This window comes from Podarcis filfolensis (assembly GCF_964270895.1).
Source record: "Podarcis filfolensis genome assembly, chromosome: 9".
Lineage (NCBI taxonomy): Eukaryota > Metazoa > Chordata > Lepidosauria > Squamata > Lacertidae > Podarcis > Podarcis filfolensis.
Window position 1 is genome coordinate 37,883,866 of NC_139610.1, and position 17,167 is coordinate 37,901,032.

Here is a 17,167-nt window from a genome sequence, read left to right on the forward strand (position 1 = left end):
CCTAGGCTCTGTGGTTTAACCCACAGCGCCACCCGCGTCCCTAAGGAAAGACATATAGGATCACACTATAAAGGTCCAATGTATTTGACCCCTTATGCATGCTGCCGATAGCCTCACACAGCTTTCCTACAAACTGGAGTCCTATTCACAGGAGGGCTGCTGGAAGGGAGGAATCATTTGGTGGCAGCACACCAGAGGCAGAGCAGTCAGTTCATGCACAAAAGGATATTACAGATGACTGACTGACTTTTTAAATGTATACTTAACTTGACTGATGGACTTTAAATGAATGCAGCTAGCCACTTCCCATTCTCTGCACAAAATGAATTTCCCAGAGGTCCAGTCCTTGTTAAGATGGGTCACAAACAGAAATATTATACAGTATTAACTGTTTATCTGCTTTTGGTGTGTGTGTGGGGGGGGGGGACATGAGATATAATGTTTTGCGGAAGTCTTAGGGTTAAACTATTAATCATGTATAGTTTTGTGTAGCTTTCCTCTATTTTTTAAAAAATGAAAAGAAACTTATAGAGGCTGCAATTATGAGTGGAGAGGCAGTAAATAGGCAGGAGATACATAACTCCTTCTAAGACAGTTGTTTTTCCACTCAAAAGTGCCCCAAACCCAGCATGGCTTTTCCTTTTGCAGGGAAAAAAGATGCTAGTACTTCTACCTGAAGAGGGAAATCAGCTGGGTGGAATGTGATTTCAAGGAGAAAACAACTGGCAGGGTGAAAATAAGCTGTGCCACACCTACTGGTTCTCCATACCAACCTCTAGCAGTTGTTTTTTTCCTTTTTCAGAAGCATCCAACTTGCCAGGTGGATCAATGCCTACTGAATAAAGTTGCCTGCTCCTGCTGATTTAACTATCAACCTTTATCCAGATAAAAAAGTGAAAACAAAATTTAAATCATGTAGCAAGCTGAGTCTCTTTGCAACAGAAAATATCACAAAAGTCTGCCTCATCATTCAAGGCACTACCTTTCTGTAATAGGAACGCGGGCGGCGCTGTGGGTTAAACCACAGAGCCTAGCGCTTGCTGATCAAGTCGGCGGTTCGAATACCCGCCACTGAGTGAGCTCCCATTGCTCGGTCCCTGCTCCTGCAAACCTAGCAGTTCGAAAGCACATCAAAGTGCAAGTAGATAAATAGGTACTGCTCTGGCAGGAAGGTAAACAGCGTTTCTGTGTGCTGCTCTGGTTCGCCAGAAGCGGCTTAGTCATGCTGGCCACATGACCTGGAAGCTGTACGCTGGCTCCCTCAGCCAATAAAGCGAGATGAGCGCCGCAACCCCAGAGTTGTCCGCTATTGGACCTAATGGTCAGGGGTCCCGTTACCTTTACCTTACTGTGACTATATAATGAGATGAAGTTGAAATACATTAGATTGCTGCTTCTTGGGACATCATTATATTATGATGAGCCTAGAGAAAGTCAACAGATGAGAAAAAAGATAGAAAGGGAGACACAACAAAACTGCTGACTCCATTTAACATTTATTTAACACTAAAATTATGTGTACCACTTTTCAGTAATGAAGATGGGACTACACCCGGGTGTACTCCTTACTTTTATTAGTTCTGTACAGAAGCTTCAATGTCAAGTCCAAAGTCCGATCAACATATTCAAATGTAATCTTGATAAACAGTGGCTTGTATGCTGTTCTGGAGGAACGAATGTGCAAAATCTGTGTACAGGTCTTGAATTTAATATGTGCCTACAAGATTCTGGAAAAGTTAACATAGTTCAAACTAGTGTTTTATTTATATTTATATATATATATATATATATATATATATATATATATATATATATATATAATTCAAGCACATAAAGGCTACAAATAATAATTCTAAAAATAAAATAAAAAATTCCTAAATAAAAAATTGTACTGCCATTTTCAGTGAAGCATGCACTTGTATACCATTCTTCACTGTACTACAGAATGAATTGATTAGGATTTCTGACACCTGTTGCTGATGGGAGTTGTAGTCCAAAACACCTACACTGCACCAGGTTAGCACAGACTACTCTAAGCTAATATTTGGTCAATTCCAAATAAAGGTTAAGGCAGGAAGGGGAAACCTGTGGCCTTCCAGACATTACTGGACATCATCAGCCTCAGCCAGCATGGCCAATAGCTAGGCATAATGGGATATGCCGTTCAGCAACACCAGGAGGCCACCAGGTTCCCCATCCCTAGCTAAAGGCGATAGTTTGTACAAGTAGGATAAGCAACCACTTCCCAGTATTCAGGGTCTGTCCCCATGTGGACTTATCTGGAGGTAGTATCTTTTTAACACATTGTACCAGCCATCAAATGCAACCTTCAAGTTCATTAGCCAACATCCAAAGAACCAAGCTACTAGTTCAACATGCCCAAGGAGTCCAAGGGCTTGCTTGTATTTATGAGTCTTCAATTTTGTCCACCCACCCAACCTTGCCATGACAAAGCAAGGAAGGAGTTTCAAAAGCAGCTTGTGACATGGTGTGGTGGTGAGCTGTTTTAAATATCCAAAGGGCTGTCACACGAAAGATGCAGGCTAGGATCTAAACTACAGTGGTACCTCGGGTTACATACGCTTCAGGTTACAGACTCTGCTAACCCAGAAATAGTACCTCGGGTTAAGAACTTTGCTTCAGGATGAGAACAGAAATCATGCTCTGGCAGCGCAGCGGCAGCAGGAGGCGGCCCCATTAGCTAAAGTGGTACCTCAGGTTAAGAACAGTTTCAGGTTAAGAACAGACCTCCGGAACGAATTAAGTACTTAACCTGAGGTACCACTGTAATGGCATCAAGTTACAAGAAGGAGATTCTGATTATACATCAGGAAGAACTCTGTGACAGTATGAGCTGTTTGACAGTGGAGCAGACCTCTATGAGAGGTGGTGGACTCTCCTTCCTTGGAGGTTGGATGGCCAGTGGTCATGTATGATTTACTTGAGATTCCTGCATTGCAAAGGATTGGAAGATGACTCCTGGGGTCCCTTCCAACACTATGATTTTACAATTCTATCAAAGGGGGTGGGATACAAAATATCACCCGACTTGCCCCCCATCTTTAAGCTGGTCTAAATTAGTTCTTTGGATCTTTGCCATTGTTAATAAAACTTACATTAAAGTGCATTCAGGGGGAGACTCCAGCTTCTACCTTGCCTCATGAAGTTCTAACTCCCATTGGATGTGCAATCAATGGAACTTCAAATTGCTCGTCTTGTCTGATTACCTTCCTTTCAATTGCCTCTTCCTAACCAATTGGGAAACCAATTCAAGAGTATGGAATAGCTCAACAGCATCTGGAGAAATCCAGAGTGATTTTTCATTAGTTGTATAACGTATCATTTATCTTGCTGCATGTTGACTTAAAATACATACTACACCATTTACAGTGGTACCTCGGGTTACATATGCTTCAGGTTACATATGCTTCAGGTTACAGACTCTGCTAACCCAGAAATAGTGCTTCAGGTTAAGAACTTTGTTTCAGGATAAGAACAGAAATCGGGCTCCGGCGGCACAGCAGCAGCAGGAGGCCCCATTAGCTAAAGTGGTGCTTCAGGTTAAGAACAGTTTCAGGTTGGGAACGGACCTCCGGAACGAATTAAGTACTTAACCTGAGGTGCCACTGTACTGAATATACATACCCAACTGGTTGCACACTGAACACACTTTGAACCACTGATGCAACATTTTGAAGCCAAGCCTTTTCCAACCTGGTTCTTTCCAGATGTTTTGGATAAAAAAACCCATTCTCCCTGATCCATTTACCATGGAACTATGCTGGCTAAGGCCGATGAGAGCCGTAGTTCAAAACATCTGGAGGGAACCAGGTTGGGGAAGGCTAGGACACAACAGTTTTGTTTTTAAATCCAAATAGGAATTTGGAAGCCTTCAATGAAAGCAGTGCTAATCTAGAAGCTAAGTTTCAGTAACTATGACAGATGAAAGAAGCAAACAAGACTGAGCAAGCATTAAAAATCATGTGTTTCTGAGTTGCTAATATAATTAGACCTCCTGCAGACTAAAGCAATAACAATTCCTGGATCCCATAAAGTAGCATCTATCTGCAAACAAATAGCAATGATTTAATGGTAGCAAACTCTATACTACAGTGCTGCTAGAGCTATTGCTGTACCAGAAAGCAGTGAAGGACATGCATTTTTTGGGGGGGGGAACAGTGATTATCTCTCAGAAAGATATTCCAAAATTTATTGCTTAATTATATTAACAGGAAATAAATAGGCTCTTCATCCAATGCACTAGACAGGAAATACCAGTCACTTTCAAAGCAACAAATCTGGCATTACTCAGAACATTTCCTTATCTGTGCATAGGCGTTAGCTGAACGTTTCAACTGATAATTGCCACCAAAACATTTTGGTGGTTTCTTGATTTTTGAATGAATCATGTGCTTCTTGGGTTGATATGTGTTTGACGTTGTTTGAAAACTGAATGAGGCCAAAGATTTGTTATTCTATCAAAGATTTTAAATCTGGAACATTTTTAATCTGGAAATCCAACAGCATCTGCCCATACGCCTTGCCCTGTGAAAGCAAACAAACAAACAAACAAACAAACAAACAAACAAATAAATAAATAACACTTTATGCAGCAACAAAGGTAATTTCTTATTCACACAAGGGGGGGACCCCAAATATGTCTCCCTAGTGGCTCTCCCCCTTTGGAATAACAACTGCCTCGTGCTGCAGACTATTTCAGTTTGGCACTTTCCATTCAATTACCTCATGGCCCCAAACCTGTGTGATTTCTGCCTGAGAATGTATGTGCAGGATTGCACCATATGAGTCTCTATAGAAAGGGAAGCCAAGATACAAGAAAGAATGAGGTTGTCCCCAGAAGTTATTTGCAGAGGTCAACACAGAAATGGGGTAGAACATGACAAGTCACAGGGTAACTCTCTGAAGTCCAGGGGTGGAATTCAACTACGGTGAGTATTCCTCAGAATAGACCCACTGAAATCAACAGCCCTAGCTTATTACAGCTCATTAATTTCAGCAGCTCTACTGTGAGTAAAACTTAGTTGAATACCATCTTAGAGCTAGAATTAACTTCAGGACATTAACATCTCAGCAGGTAATGGCTGGTTAATCTATCACAGTTTGTTAAAAGGAATGTAAGGGGGAGAAAACAAATTGCTTGAGTTCTGTGTCTTGTGCCCCCTTAAAGCCTAAGGCTGCAATCCTATATAACTTGGTAGTAAGCCACATTAAAGGGTTTACTTCTTAGTAGACATATATAGGTTTGCACTGTAAAAGACGTATTGTGGTATACATTTAATGAACCCTGCCTCCCCATCCCATTTACAATAAAGAGGGCTCTAATCCAGGAATGTTTATGCCACAATACATCTATCAATCTTGTAAGGGGCAAAAGACCCTTTTGATTTGCTGCAACAGACCAACTCAGTAACCCCTTTGGAATAAGACACCTACTTGTGGGTCACTTCTCAGAGATGCAGTGCCACCACCACCCAGGGCATTTTTCAGAACAAAGTTCAATCCATGTATTCCTGGCATTTCATACCTGGAAAAATAAAATATAGCTGTTTGATTCACCAGCTTGCAATTTAATCACAGTTCTTAAGAAATCACACTGGGACTGATCATGGATTACAAAACTTGGATTTAGAAATTAAACACACGAGTAAGTGAAATGATGCACATTTAATGAAGATGACTTCAAGGAGCTGACCTATTTTAACAAGTGTGTGCATAAGGCAGACCATTTCCTTTTATTGCTATGTTTATAAAACTAGCAGACTACAACAGTCTAAAAAGTTTATTTCCAATGTTTAGTATCCAAACTTCCTGAAATTCTTTGGCAAGTGATGATTGTTTGCTAGTCATACCCCAATTCTGGAGGGTTTCTTCCTTCTTCTCATGGACTTCTCATGGACCAACATGACTGTGCTTTTTTAGCTGCCTTAGGGAATATAGAAGCAAGCCATTCATGGCAGAAGCATCCATAAGAAGCTACATTCCTACCACTTGAAGAGGAACTTCACATTTTGAAGATTACATCCTGTCCTACCACTAGGTTTACCACACAATTTGGTATAACTGATCTCCAGATTTGCTAACATACAGAATGCCATGCTTTTCTTTATTTCAGCTCTCTGACTAATCAGGAACCCAGGGTTAAGCCACTGAAGGCATGGGGCAGATCTGGGTTACTGTTGGACGTTATAATTTTTAAAAATGGGTTTCAGGCATTGTTTTTTTATCCCAGCATGAATAATAAATAATATTATTTAATATTATTTAATACCTGTAGCTCCTAACAGAGACTGATCAGAGACACTCTGTAATCTCCATCGTGAAACGGAGGCAAAAGCGCGCAAAGAAACTAGTGTGAATTTTACCTTGTATAGTAGGTTAGCTTCTTTACAAATACCACATTTAAATGTGCTTTCAGACTTGGTGCCACTTATATAATAATAATTTATTATTGATACCCCGCTCATCTGGCTGGGTTTCCCCAGCCACTCTGGGCGGCTCCCAACCGAATATTAAAAACATAATTAAACATTAAAAACTTCCCTAAATAGGGCTGCCTTCAGATGTCTTTTAAAAGTCAGAGAGATGTTTATTTCCTTGACATCTGATGGGAGGGCGTTCCACAGGGCGGGCGCCACTACCGAGAAGGCCCTCTGCCTGGGTCCCTGTAACTTGGCTTCTCGCAGCAAGGGAACCGCCAGAAGGCCCTTGGCGCTGGACCTCAGGCTGGACGATGGGGGTGAAGACACTCCATCAGGTATACTGGGCCGAGGCTGTTCAGGGCTTTAAAGGTCAGCCTAGCTGCTGCATTCTGGATTAATTGCAGTTTCTGAGTCACCTTCAAAGGTAGCCCCACGTAGAGCACATTGGAGTAGTCCAAGCGGGAGATAACTAGAACATGCACCACTCTGGCGAGACAGTCTGCGGGCAGGTAGGGTCTCAGCCTGCGTACCAGATGGAGCTGATAAACAGCTGCCCTGGATACAGAATTGACCTCCATGGACAGCTGTGAGTCCAAAATGACTCCCAGGCTGCACACCTGGTCCTTCAGGAGCACAGTTACCCCATTCAGGACCAGAGAGTCTGGCACACCAGCCCACCCCGCCCCCCAAGAACAGTACTTCTGCCCCATCAGGATTCAGCCTCAATCCATTAGCCACCATCCATCCTCCAACCGCCTCCAGGCACTCACACAGGACCTTCACTTCCCTCACTGGTTCTGATTTAAAAGACAGGTAGAGCTTCACTAACAGTCTCAGTTAGGGTGTGATTAAGCTGCCTGGGGCAGGTGGAACGACACTGACTCTGTATGAGGGGCTGCAATGAGCTTCCACAAACAATTCGGTAATCATCAAAATACATGCAGAAGATGTGTATTGTACTGTTTTCTGGGAGTTCAGGGAAGATGACAATGTGTTGCTGTAAATCTGGGAGGTTAGTCTGGATGCCACCTGAAGGATCCCCAGGTTGTGAGGCTGACATCTGGTAAGCAGAAAGCTATGCTTTAGCAACCCTGCTAGATCCTATTACCTTGATGGCTCCGGCAGAGGGGTTGATACACACCTGCTTTTGCCAAAGAGGTGTCTCTGAATGGAAGGGGAGAAGTTTTTGGAATCAGGGCTCAGCTCCCCCCCACCCATTGTTGGAGGTGATGTCAGGAAGGCATGTGTCTGTGAAAGGGAGCAACAGCATGGCAGTCTTCTGTTGGAGCTGGAAACACACAGGGATTTGTGTTCTTTGAGAATCCAGAGTGGCTTTAGTGTTCCCCCACTAAAAAATATACCAAATGGGGGAACAGGATCTGTTGGGGGGTGTTAAATAAAAATAAGCTATATATAATTTTTAATGTAAAAGATAAAATAACTAGCTAGCTATATACAAGTATTATCAAGTTAACTCTCATTTAAGTTCTATTTTAACTGGGCAATTCTAGGCAATCTCTGCTCAGAAGTATGGACCATTGAAGTTCATTGTGCTTACTCCCAGGTAAGTGAGTGCAGGATTGCAGCGTTAAATCTTTCTGTCTGAAGTCCTCACTGGCACAAAAAAAGAAAGTTAAATTTTGTAATAATTTCTACAGAAATAATACTAAACAATTGTACTCATCTGAAGTCCTCACTGGCACAGAAACAGGAAGCTACATTTTGTAGTAATTTCTACAGAAATGGTATCATAACAATTGTGCTCATTTGTCAGATAGTATACAAAAGAGAAATAGTGCTATTAAAATGCAAGAATATGGTTTCCCTCAAATTGCAATTCAAAATTATGTGTCGTTTTCTTTTCAATGGAAAGCTTGTTTGCTTTTGTTCCCATAGGCAAACAAATTTTGCCAGTCCAGTAAGAAGCCTTCAGATCTTAAAAGCATGTGAGTATAATTCCTTCTAATCCTCCTCAAGGATAACACAAAAGTGTTCTTTCTTCTCGCTGGTCGCTTTTCACCCTGTGTTCACATTATTCTGTTATCACATCCTTAAAAATACACAGCAAACTAAATGCCTATGATTTGATTAATCTAAGAAATTTGATTAAGCCAAAAACTTCAATAGTGGCCTGAGCACACGTTTTCACGAAGCAAATATCTGTTCACAATGTAAAAATGGCAAGGCTAGCTCATGGTCCATAGCGTCGCTCAATGAATAAGATTATTCTCCAGCCTTCAGAGAACACAAGTGTTATGAACTTAAACTTTGCAGAAGGCCACATAATCATGAAGATTTTAAGGTTGATGCCACCTGACCTGCGTGTTGTTCTTCGGTTTGCTTCCACAAAGAAAAAAAAAATGTGACAAAACAATCAAATCATTTGTTGGAAATCCCACAGCAAATGTCACAAGCTGGAAGCCCTTAATTAAAAGCCTTCCTAAGTTTCCTAGCAGTTCGAAAGCACGTCAAAGTGCAAGTAGATAAATAGGTACCACTCCGGCGGGAAAGTAAACGCCATTTCCATGCACTGCTCTGGTTTCGCCAGAAGCGGCTTAGTCATGCTGACCACATGACCCGGAAAAACTGAGGACAAACGTCAGCTCTCTCAGCCTATAGAGCGAGATGAGCGCCGCAACCCCAGAGTCTTTCGCGACTGGACTTAACTGTCAGGGGTCCTTTACCTTTAAGTTAAGATCAGAGGACATTCCAGAGTTGTTTCTCACCTTGCTTCTACTGTAAACAGAATTGTAACAACCATTTGAAGGACAATGACTTGGGAGTTTGGAAACAAAAATATTTAGGGTGGAATTCCAATGCGATTATTCCATCAGTACAAGCATATATGTCTGCCAGACAGAATGACCTCCCCTCTTCTCATCCTGCCAGCTGTTCTGGGGATTCTCTCGACCACCCCCTAAACACCTTTGGGGAGGGTGCAGGGGTGCACAGTGGGAGAAAGGCGAAGTCCCGTTGTGCTACTGCAACCTGTCTTCCGTTAGTACAATTTAGTTTAATCCAGGTCCTTAGCATCTAATTTAAATATCAGTAAATAATAACTTATTCCTATAGGATCTTGAGGCATCACAATGGAAAACTTTGGTAGAATTTCTGTTACCTTATGGCAATTTACTCGCTGTGAATTATTGTTGTTTCTATTCCTGGTAAGAGGCTGGGTGGTTTTATATTTAACATCATAAATTATCTGATTTATGATGAGCCAAAGGAACAGAGATTGTTATCAATTCCTCTCTGAACTCAAGTGAGAAGTCACATTCTGCATACGTACAGGATTTGGTTCAACACAGAAATGAGCCCAAGGCAAGGGAGAAATGCATCATTTATGCCAGCAGTATTAACAGAGTAGACACTGTAAGACTGAACTACCAGTACGACTAGTCCTATTACTATGATGATGAAACATTTGTTAGGTGTCATAGTGTGCTAGGTGCTGTGACAAGAAATCTTATAATTTAATTAAGATGGAAAGGTAAAGAGAAAGACCAGGGTTTAGATGAATGATCTTGCTCACTGGTTTGATCATGTGTCTCCTCCCTATCATTCTTGTCACTGTCCTCCAGATACGTTGCAGTGCTCCTGTTCATGGCTGTCAAGTCCCCTCTCTGGTCTGTTTCCTCCCATACCCATGCAGAAGATTTTCCCCATTCTGCTAAACAGCACTAGAGGACTGTTGGCCCAAAACCTGAGAACCATATAGCTGGAGGCAGGGGATGGCAGAGGCATCTCCTCAACTTCAATTCCTATCCCTCTTTTGGGATACTTACAATGAGCTGTCAAAAGACTGAGTGGCCCAATTCACACTGTTTCCTCTGCCTCCCATCTTCCTTTCCTTTCCTTTTTTTAAGGATGGTGTTTGCTTTTAAATGACACAAATACTCTGTCTCAAACTGTTGTCAGACATACACTTGATCCTATCTTGGTCTATTAAGCCAAGATGTAAACAAACCTTTTGGCCATTCCCACAGCCTCTTCTCAACCAGAGTAAACAAACCAGGAAGTTCTCCATTAACTATAGGTTTCCATTTCATCTGAACCAGGAAACTTTATTTCACTGCTTTGGAGTGAGCCAAGCTATTAAGTCAACTTCAGGCATGCCTTAATATCTCAACCTCTTCCATACTTTCCCTGTTCAAATGAAGCAGCTCACTGGAACCCCAAAATCCACTTTTCTACTTGTGACATTGAATCAACCCTTCAGTGGGAACATTTATGTGTGTCCAATGTTCTACACTGGACTTTTGCCTAGAATAACATTTGAAGCCTATTTCAAATTTGAATATTTTCTAGTAATCTAAGAATATGACAAAACAGTTTCTTCAAGCCACATTGCATGAATGTTTTAATCTGAAAAAGCACATACCTTGTGACCGAGCTCTCTTCAGACTGTTCCTTCTCTAAAAGATGTTGGAAATACCCTTCTATAGTCTGAGCAGTTAGTGCTTTCTTGAGGTATGGATAGTACAGTGGATGTCGGGCTACTACACCTGTTGTTGCACACAAGAAAAACACAACTGTTATGACCTCAGAGTCTAGCCTCCAGCAAGACTAGGAGTCAGAGGCTGCAGTCTCTTCAGCTAAGGAGACAGACCAGGTCCAGGTCCAGGTGCTGTTGCACAGCAGGAGACAATTGAGCCTGCAGAACATAACTCCCCCGCCCAAGAATCATCTCCCATATCTCAATGGCCAGAGCTGGGACTCTCAAAAGTAACTTTCCCCAGAGCCATCCAATGCCTCCCTCACTAGTCAAGCGGCACAGGGAGACACCAAGATGGAGGCTATGGAACAGGAAGTGCACATATTCAGGCCAGAGGGTTGGCCCTTTATGGTCCTGAAGTTATCTACAAGGGGTGTGCTTGCTTTAAAAGGCTTGGTCTGTTCTCAATCTTTGTGAGAGCAAGTGGCTCACTTGATGCTATCCATGGTTCTGTAACCTTTGACCTGCCTTCTCCATGAGATCCAGTACAGTCATGCCTTCGTTTTCAAACAGAATGTGTTCCAGAAGTCCATTCGACTTCCCAAATGTTCGGAAACCAAGGTGCGGCTTCCAAGTGGCTCACAATTACGCAGGCATGCCGGAAACAATAGTGGAAGCCACATCAGACATTCAGCTTCCAAAAGAACATTCAAAAACTGGAACACTCACTTCCAGGTTTCGATCGTTCAGGAGCCAAAACATACGAGTACCAAGGCGTTCGACAACCAAGGTATGAGTGTATTGAGCCAGAAAACAACACCAGCCACGTACTGTTTTATAGCAAAACTATAAGAAAAAAAGAAACCATTCCACTCCAAGTTTTTCTCAAACCAACAGCCTTGCAGGGCTAAAAATAAATGCATTTTCTACGGGAGATCTTTCTTCCTCTCAGCTGTTGTTTCATGTTTGATGAGCTGTCCTTGCTGGTATAATAATGATAAAAAGTAAGGTAAAGGTGTGGTTGTTTTCTGCTGTATAATTTTTGCATCTGGTGACACATTTTTAAAATAAATTCAAATATTTATATCTCACCTTTTCCAAAACAGTCCCAGGACAGCTTACAATAGAAGTACAAAGATGTGATAAAACAACTACAAACTATTAAAAAAACCCACCAAGATAAACAAGACAGCCAAACAAAGCATCAGTAGGAAGTGAGAAAAAATTCCAAGTTAAGGATGTAGATGATAAATCCATATAGCTTATTGGGGGAAGATCTAGATTTAAATATATTTGAGGTCTACTTTTATATGAAATAAAGTCAGTCTTAAGTTACTGTATATTGCTTCCTGCATCTCTTTCCACTGACTTGTGATAAATGAACAACATATACAAGCATAAAATCCTCAAAGCTTAACAAAAATTCATTGATTGTATTTCTCTTTGAAAGATGGGAACTTAGTTGTATTGACAGTGATTTTAATAAGCTCTTCAAGTTTGAAACGCACATATACAAAGTGGGACAAAGGGATGGAACACTGTCAAAGCATTATTTTGAATACATGAAATGTTTAAAATTTTGTTCTACCGCTTCAGCATCAGTTATCCTTGCAAAAATGTATGAAGGTTAAGCATATTCTCAATGTGGTGTGAAAGTTCTATTCATTTAAAAAGCAGCCCACATATGTAACCATAAGAATTGAAGAATACCTATGTTTGCAGAATTGCCTTTGTCCCCACTTCTGGTATAGGCAAGTTCTTCCAGACGATATATATGTGGACCACTTGGTAGATCTATACATATGGAATGAAATAAAATTACTGCTTTCTCACCTGCAACAGGAAAGCTGTTGTTTTGTCTGTTTATACTCTCTAGTGTATTGCTGCTTGCAGACTTGACCAGGCTTCCTCAAACTCGGCCCTCCAGATGTTTTTGGCCTACAACTCCCATGATCCCTAGCTAGCAGGACCAGTTGTCAGGGATGATGGGAATTGTAGTCTCAAAACATCTGGAGGGCCCAGGTTGAGGAAGCCTGGACTTGACTCAATCTTCATGTATATATTCTTAAATCAAGCTAAGGTACGAATGATCCGTAACCCTCAGCAACCAAAAACTAAGTTAAGGAGAAATGTATTTTTTTTAAATATTGAATTCTTTATTACAATAAAATATTCACCACATATACAAACACTCCAATAGCAAATATTATAATAATAAATCCTTAATAAGCCAAATTGTGTACAGTATATATCAACATAAACCAAATGAGGTCAAGTTTGCTCACCCACCCACTTTATCCTCACAACCAACCTGTGATATAGGCTGGGAGAGAGAAAAACAGGCCCAATGTCCTCCCAGGTGGTTTAAAACAGAGTGGAAATCTGAACCTCAGTCTTCTCAGTCTTAGTCTAGAACTCTAATTTCCATCATTTACCAGTAAATTTTGAAATTACTACTAGGATTGAGAAATGTCCAAAACAAGCCCCCAGATCCAACCACTTATGATATTGCTACAACACTATTACAAATCTGTCCTTTGTGCAATATCCTTAATCTGTTTTAGTAATTAAATAATCCAAAACTTTTGAATAAACTGCAAAGCAAAATTATGGCATGTGGTCTAATATGTCTTTAAATATTTGTTTATTCTGTTAAAAACAGTAATTCTACCAATTTTCAGCATGTGGCTATTAAAAGATTATGCCCAAGGCCTATTATATTTTATAATCTGCTAATTTTAGGATCTGCTACAAGAAATATACTTTGCACATTTGACAGAGAAGATTTCTCCAGATTTGAGAAACTACAATAACATTTGATTTACTTTCAAGAGGAGATGACTGTGTCCAAATAGACGAAGACTGTACTGAAAAGTATACCCTGTATAAAGAAAAGTCTATATGCAAAAATAAAAATAAAAAATCTAGGTATGGAGCAATTTTAGTGGTAAACAATAGTACCTTTTAACTCTTCCTGAGTCATGGGCTCATCATGTGAAATTGCTGCATCTGAAGTGAACGAAAGATCCTCCTCATATGTTTCAACATGTAGCCCATTGATAAATATGTCAATCTGGGGGGAGGATATTATTTAAACTGTTAAATAGGCTGCCACATATACAAGACTAAAAGCCATGCAGGCAACATGTTAGATGTAAAATGGGTAAAACTGTTTGTGTTAGTGCTCCCATGCAACATCTAGCTTGTGCTTTCAATGAAATCTGTGTTGACACAACCTATCACACCAAGGCATCAGCTGACTGGACTATAATAGCTCCTGCTTACAGATATCTCACAAATCAGAAGTGTCTACTGCAACCTATAGAAGCAAGCAGCCAGTCATGTCAATGGCCTTTCTCCAGCTTTTGATTTTTAAAAACTTCTGTGGTGGTCTGCAACCATTTAGGTGCAAGTACAAGTTTTGCAAAAGATTCAAAACAAAGTGGAATGAGAAGCAAGCAAGCCTTCCTCATGTACATCCAGCATTGGTCAGCAGAAATTGAAGGCTAAGTGGAACTCAGGACAATTTGCACCATTCTTACTTTTAACAGATATTTAATTTGGGGGGACTTGGAGGACAGAGGAAGACTTATTGAAAAAAATTTCAGCTGCTCCTCACTTTAAAAAAAATGCAAGGTTTTATCCCAACGTTAGCCATACCCCCTGTACACCAATTGAAATGAACAGACATGACTTAACTTAGACCCATTAATTTTATTGGGCCTGCTCTAAGTATAAATTAGTTGTATATTACCCATACAATTGTATATTTTGAAATCAAAAGGTTTCTAACTTGTAAAGATACGAAACTGCACAAACACTGTTTTGAAGTTAAGTACAATTACATAAAAGCTGAAGGAAAAGCTCCACTGATCCTCATTCTTCACAAGAACAGAACAAAGCTCTGTTGCAAACCAAATAATAGAATCTTTGTATCAATGCAAGTCTTTGGAGATGGGGGGGAACCTTATGCAATAGGTTTTACTCTAGGTCAGACTTTAAAACAATATTTAAAACAGCACGCATTTATGCAACTACTGAAATCCAGGTCAAACTTTAAGCACAGGAAATGGTAAAGTCTCTCCCACCCTGCATGGGCCACGTTTGACACATGAGTGGGGACTCCCACCTGTCAGTCGCAATGACCTCAGGTGACCTGTTTCTGCACAGCGCTATGCTAGCCTCCCAAATCAGCTGATTGTCAATGCTTGCATGGAAGCACCAATGATCAGAAAAATGTCAGTGCTGCTACAATAGGACTTAGCTACCATACATCTTTACCTGCATCAGGTGCAGAGCAGGTGGCATGGCTTGGCCAATAACAGCCTCATGGGCTGAGTGGTTAGGCCAATGGGCTGGAGGTTCCCACAGCTGCTGGAACCGCTACACTTTATTAATAAGGACATTACTGTTCTTCCCCAACCGGGCTAGAGAAACATAGAAGGAGCTATTTGGAGATAGAGGAGGGAGGGACAAAAGTTCAGAGTCAGAAGAAGCCTTGTGCTTCTCATTCTTAGGTCCTCAGAAGACATTTAGCCCCAACTGGTTGCATGGATGAGAGTATATGGCAATGTGATTTCTCATTACATTGTAGACAAATGGGGAAGATTGGTCAAGCTTTGCTACTCTGGCCTCGCACGGGTTATTTGATTTAGGGGTGTGCTGCTCTGTTCTGCAGCCATAATGAAGCAAATTGGGGTGATTTTACTCTTCGCTGAGTCCAACCAGGGGCGTACAAAGTGGGGGGCGGAGGGCGTGTTGTGCCCCAGGTGCCACTCTGGGGGGGGTGACAAGATGGCCCCTGCCTCCCCCCAGCTGTAGAGTGGCCGAGGGCATGCGCTCGCACAGCGACCATACAGGCTGCCACTCTCATGCGTCATCCATGAGGGCTGCCTCTCGCACGACAACCGTATGGGCTGCCACACATGCGCACTTCGTACGGACGTCGCGTGTGTGTCACTGGGCGGTTCTCCCCACCCCTCGGTGTCCTGCCCTGGGGGCCAGAGAGGGTTCCTCCGCCACTGAGACCAACCACAATGTAAACAAACCATCTCAAGTCAGAGCCAGGCCCTCACAAAGTTTCATGTCACACTGTTTTTCTGTGCTCTCTTCCTTTCTGTTCTCTGTTTTCTATGTCTGTCTTTCTCTGCTTTAAGTCAACAGATTTTGCAAGAGGTGTGACTGCCTAAATGCTGCTTGCAAAGCACTAAAGAGCTCTGAATTGTTTTCTTTTTCTTTCTGGTAAAGAATAATGGAAGATTCTTTTTAAAAAAGATTTAACTTTAAAAAAAAAAACACCCATACCGATACTTATGGGGCGGGGACATTTGGAGCTTTTCAACACTCCACAGACAATATTAAGAACAGTATCGCCTTGTGCAATGGTACGTATTGTATGTCTCTTCCCAACACAAACAAGCTAAATCAGCCACCATGAATCTAATGACTAAGAAGAATGTACAAGTAAGAACACACACCCTTCAAAATATAAAACCAATATGAATTTTGTGATTTTCTGCAGCAGCTACAAAGTGTATTTGGGACTGGTACTTAGAAAGCAGCTCCTACCTTGACATTCTTTTTTGGATAAAGAAAGAAAAATGGCTTCAGAACTGGCGATCTGGAAAAGAAGCCACACACAAAAAAGGCAAATTAAGTACAGATGCCAAAAGAACACCTTTCAGTAGGTTTTTAAATGGTTCCTGAATACATCTCAACATCAACTGTGGTCTTTAGACATTCAGTACATCTATTTAATTCAAGGGTGGTCCTTCATGACCACTGGCCATGATGGCTGGGGCTGATGGCAGTTGGGGTGCAAGACCTGACTTTTAATTATCGGCAACACAGGATAATTTAAAACCATGCAGTGCAGTATCGCTGATAATCTGCTTCTGAGCCACTTCGTTACGACTGGAAATTTTCTAGAAATATAATGACCAATAAATATTTTCACTGTAGGCAAAGCCCTCCAAAACACAGCAGTCAGCACATTCCTGAGACTGACTAGAATATTTTAGGATTCTCAGCTAAGGGGGTATATAATTTGGCTGTCTATAAAACATAAAGTTAGCTAATCAATATGCTAAGTAACTGACAGTTAAGAAATGCACGAATTCCCTAACGGTTAAAAATAAAAGTATATATTCTTATAACCCCCTCTTAAAAACTTACACTTTTGGACGTCCTCCAACTATTGCAGTGAGACCAGGTGCTGAAAATGAAATATATTTTAAAGTTAAGATTCTAAAGATGATTAACAGAAAATCAGGGTTGAACCATTTTCTTTATT

General features: G+C 41.1%; 1 protein-coding gene across 1 annotated transcript in view; it reads right to left on the reverse strand.

Moving 5' to 3' along the window:
• Positions 1-1,480: 1,480 nt before the first annotated feature.
• LOC310770427 (uncharacterized protein) overlaps positions 1,481-17,167 on the reverse strand; it is a 41,860-nt gene continuing 26,173 nt past the window's right edge. The window contains exons 14-22 of the mRNA XM_083631192.1: positions 17,050-17,089; positions 16,444-16,495; positions 13,837-13,948; positions 12,586-12,669; positions 10,822-10,945; positions 5,455-5,545; positions 3,633-4,545; positions 2,786-3,396; positions 1,481-2,555 (exon numbers count right to left, since the gene is read on the reverse strand). Coding sequence (XP_083487318.1) covers positions 4,471-4,545; positions 5,455-5,545; positions 10,822-10,945; positions 12,586-12,669; positions 13,837-13,948; positions 16,444-16,495; positions 17,050-17,089 — 578 coding nt within the window. The 3' untranslated portion in view covers positions 1,481-2,555; positions 2,786-3,396; positions 3,633-4,470. The remainder of the gene's footprint in view (positions 2,556-2,785; positions 3,397-3,632; positions 4,546-5,454; positions 5,546-10,821; positions 10,946-12,585; positions 12,670-13,836; positions 13,949-16,443; positions 16,496-17,049; positions 17,090-17,167) is intronic.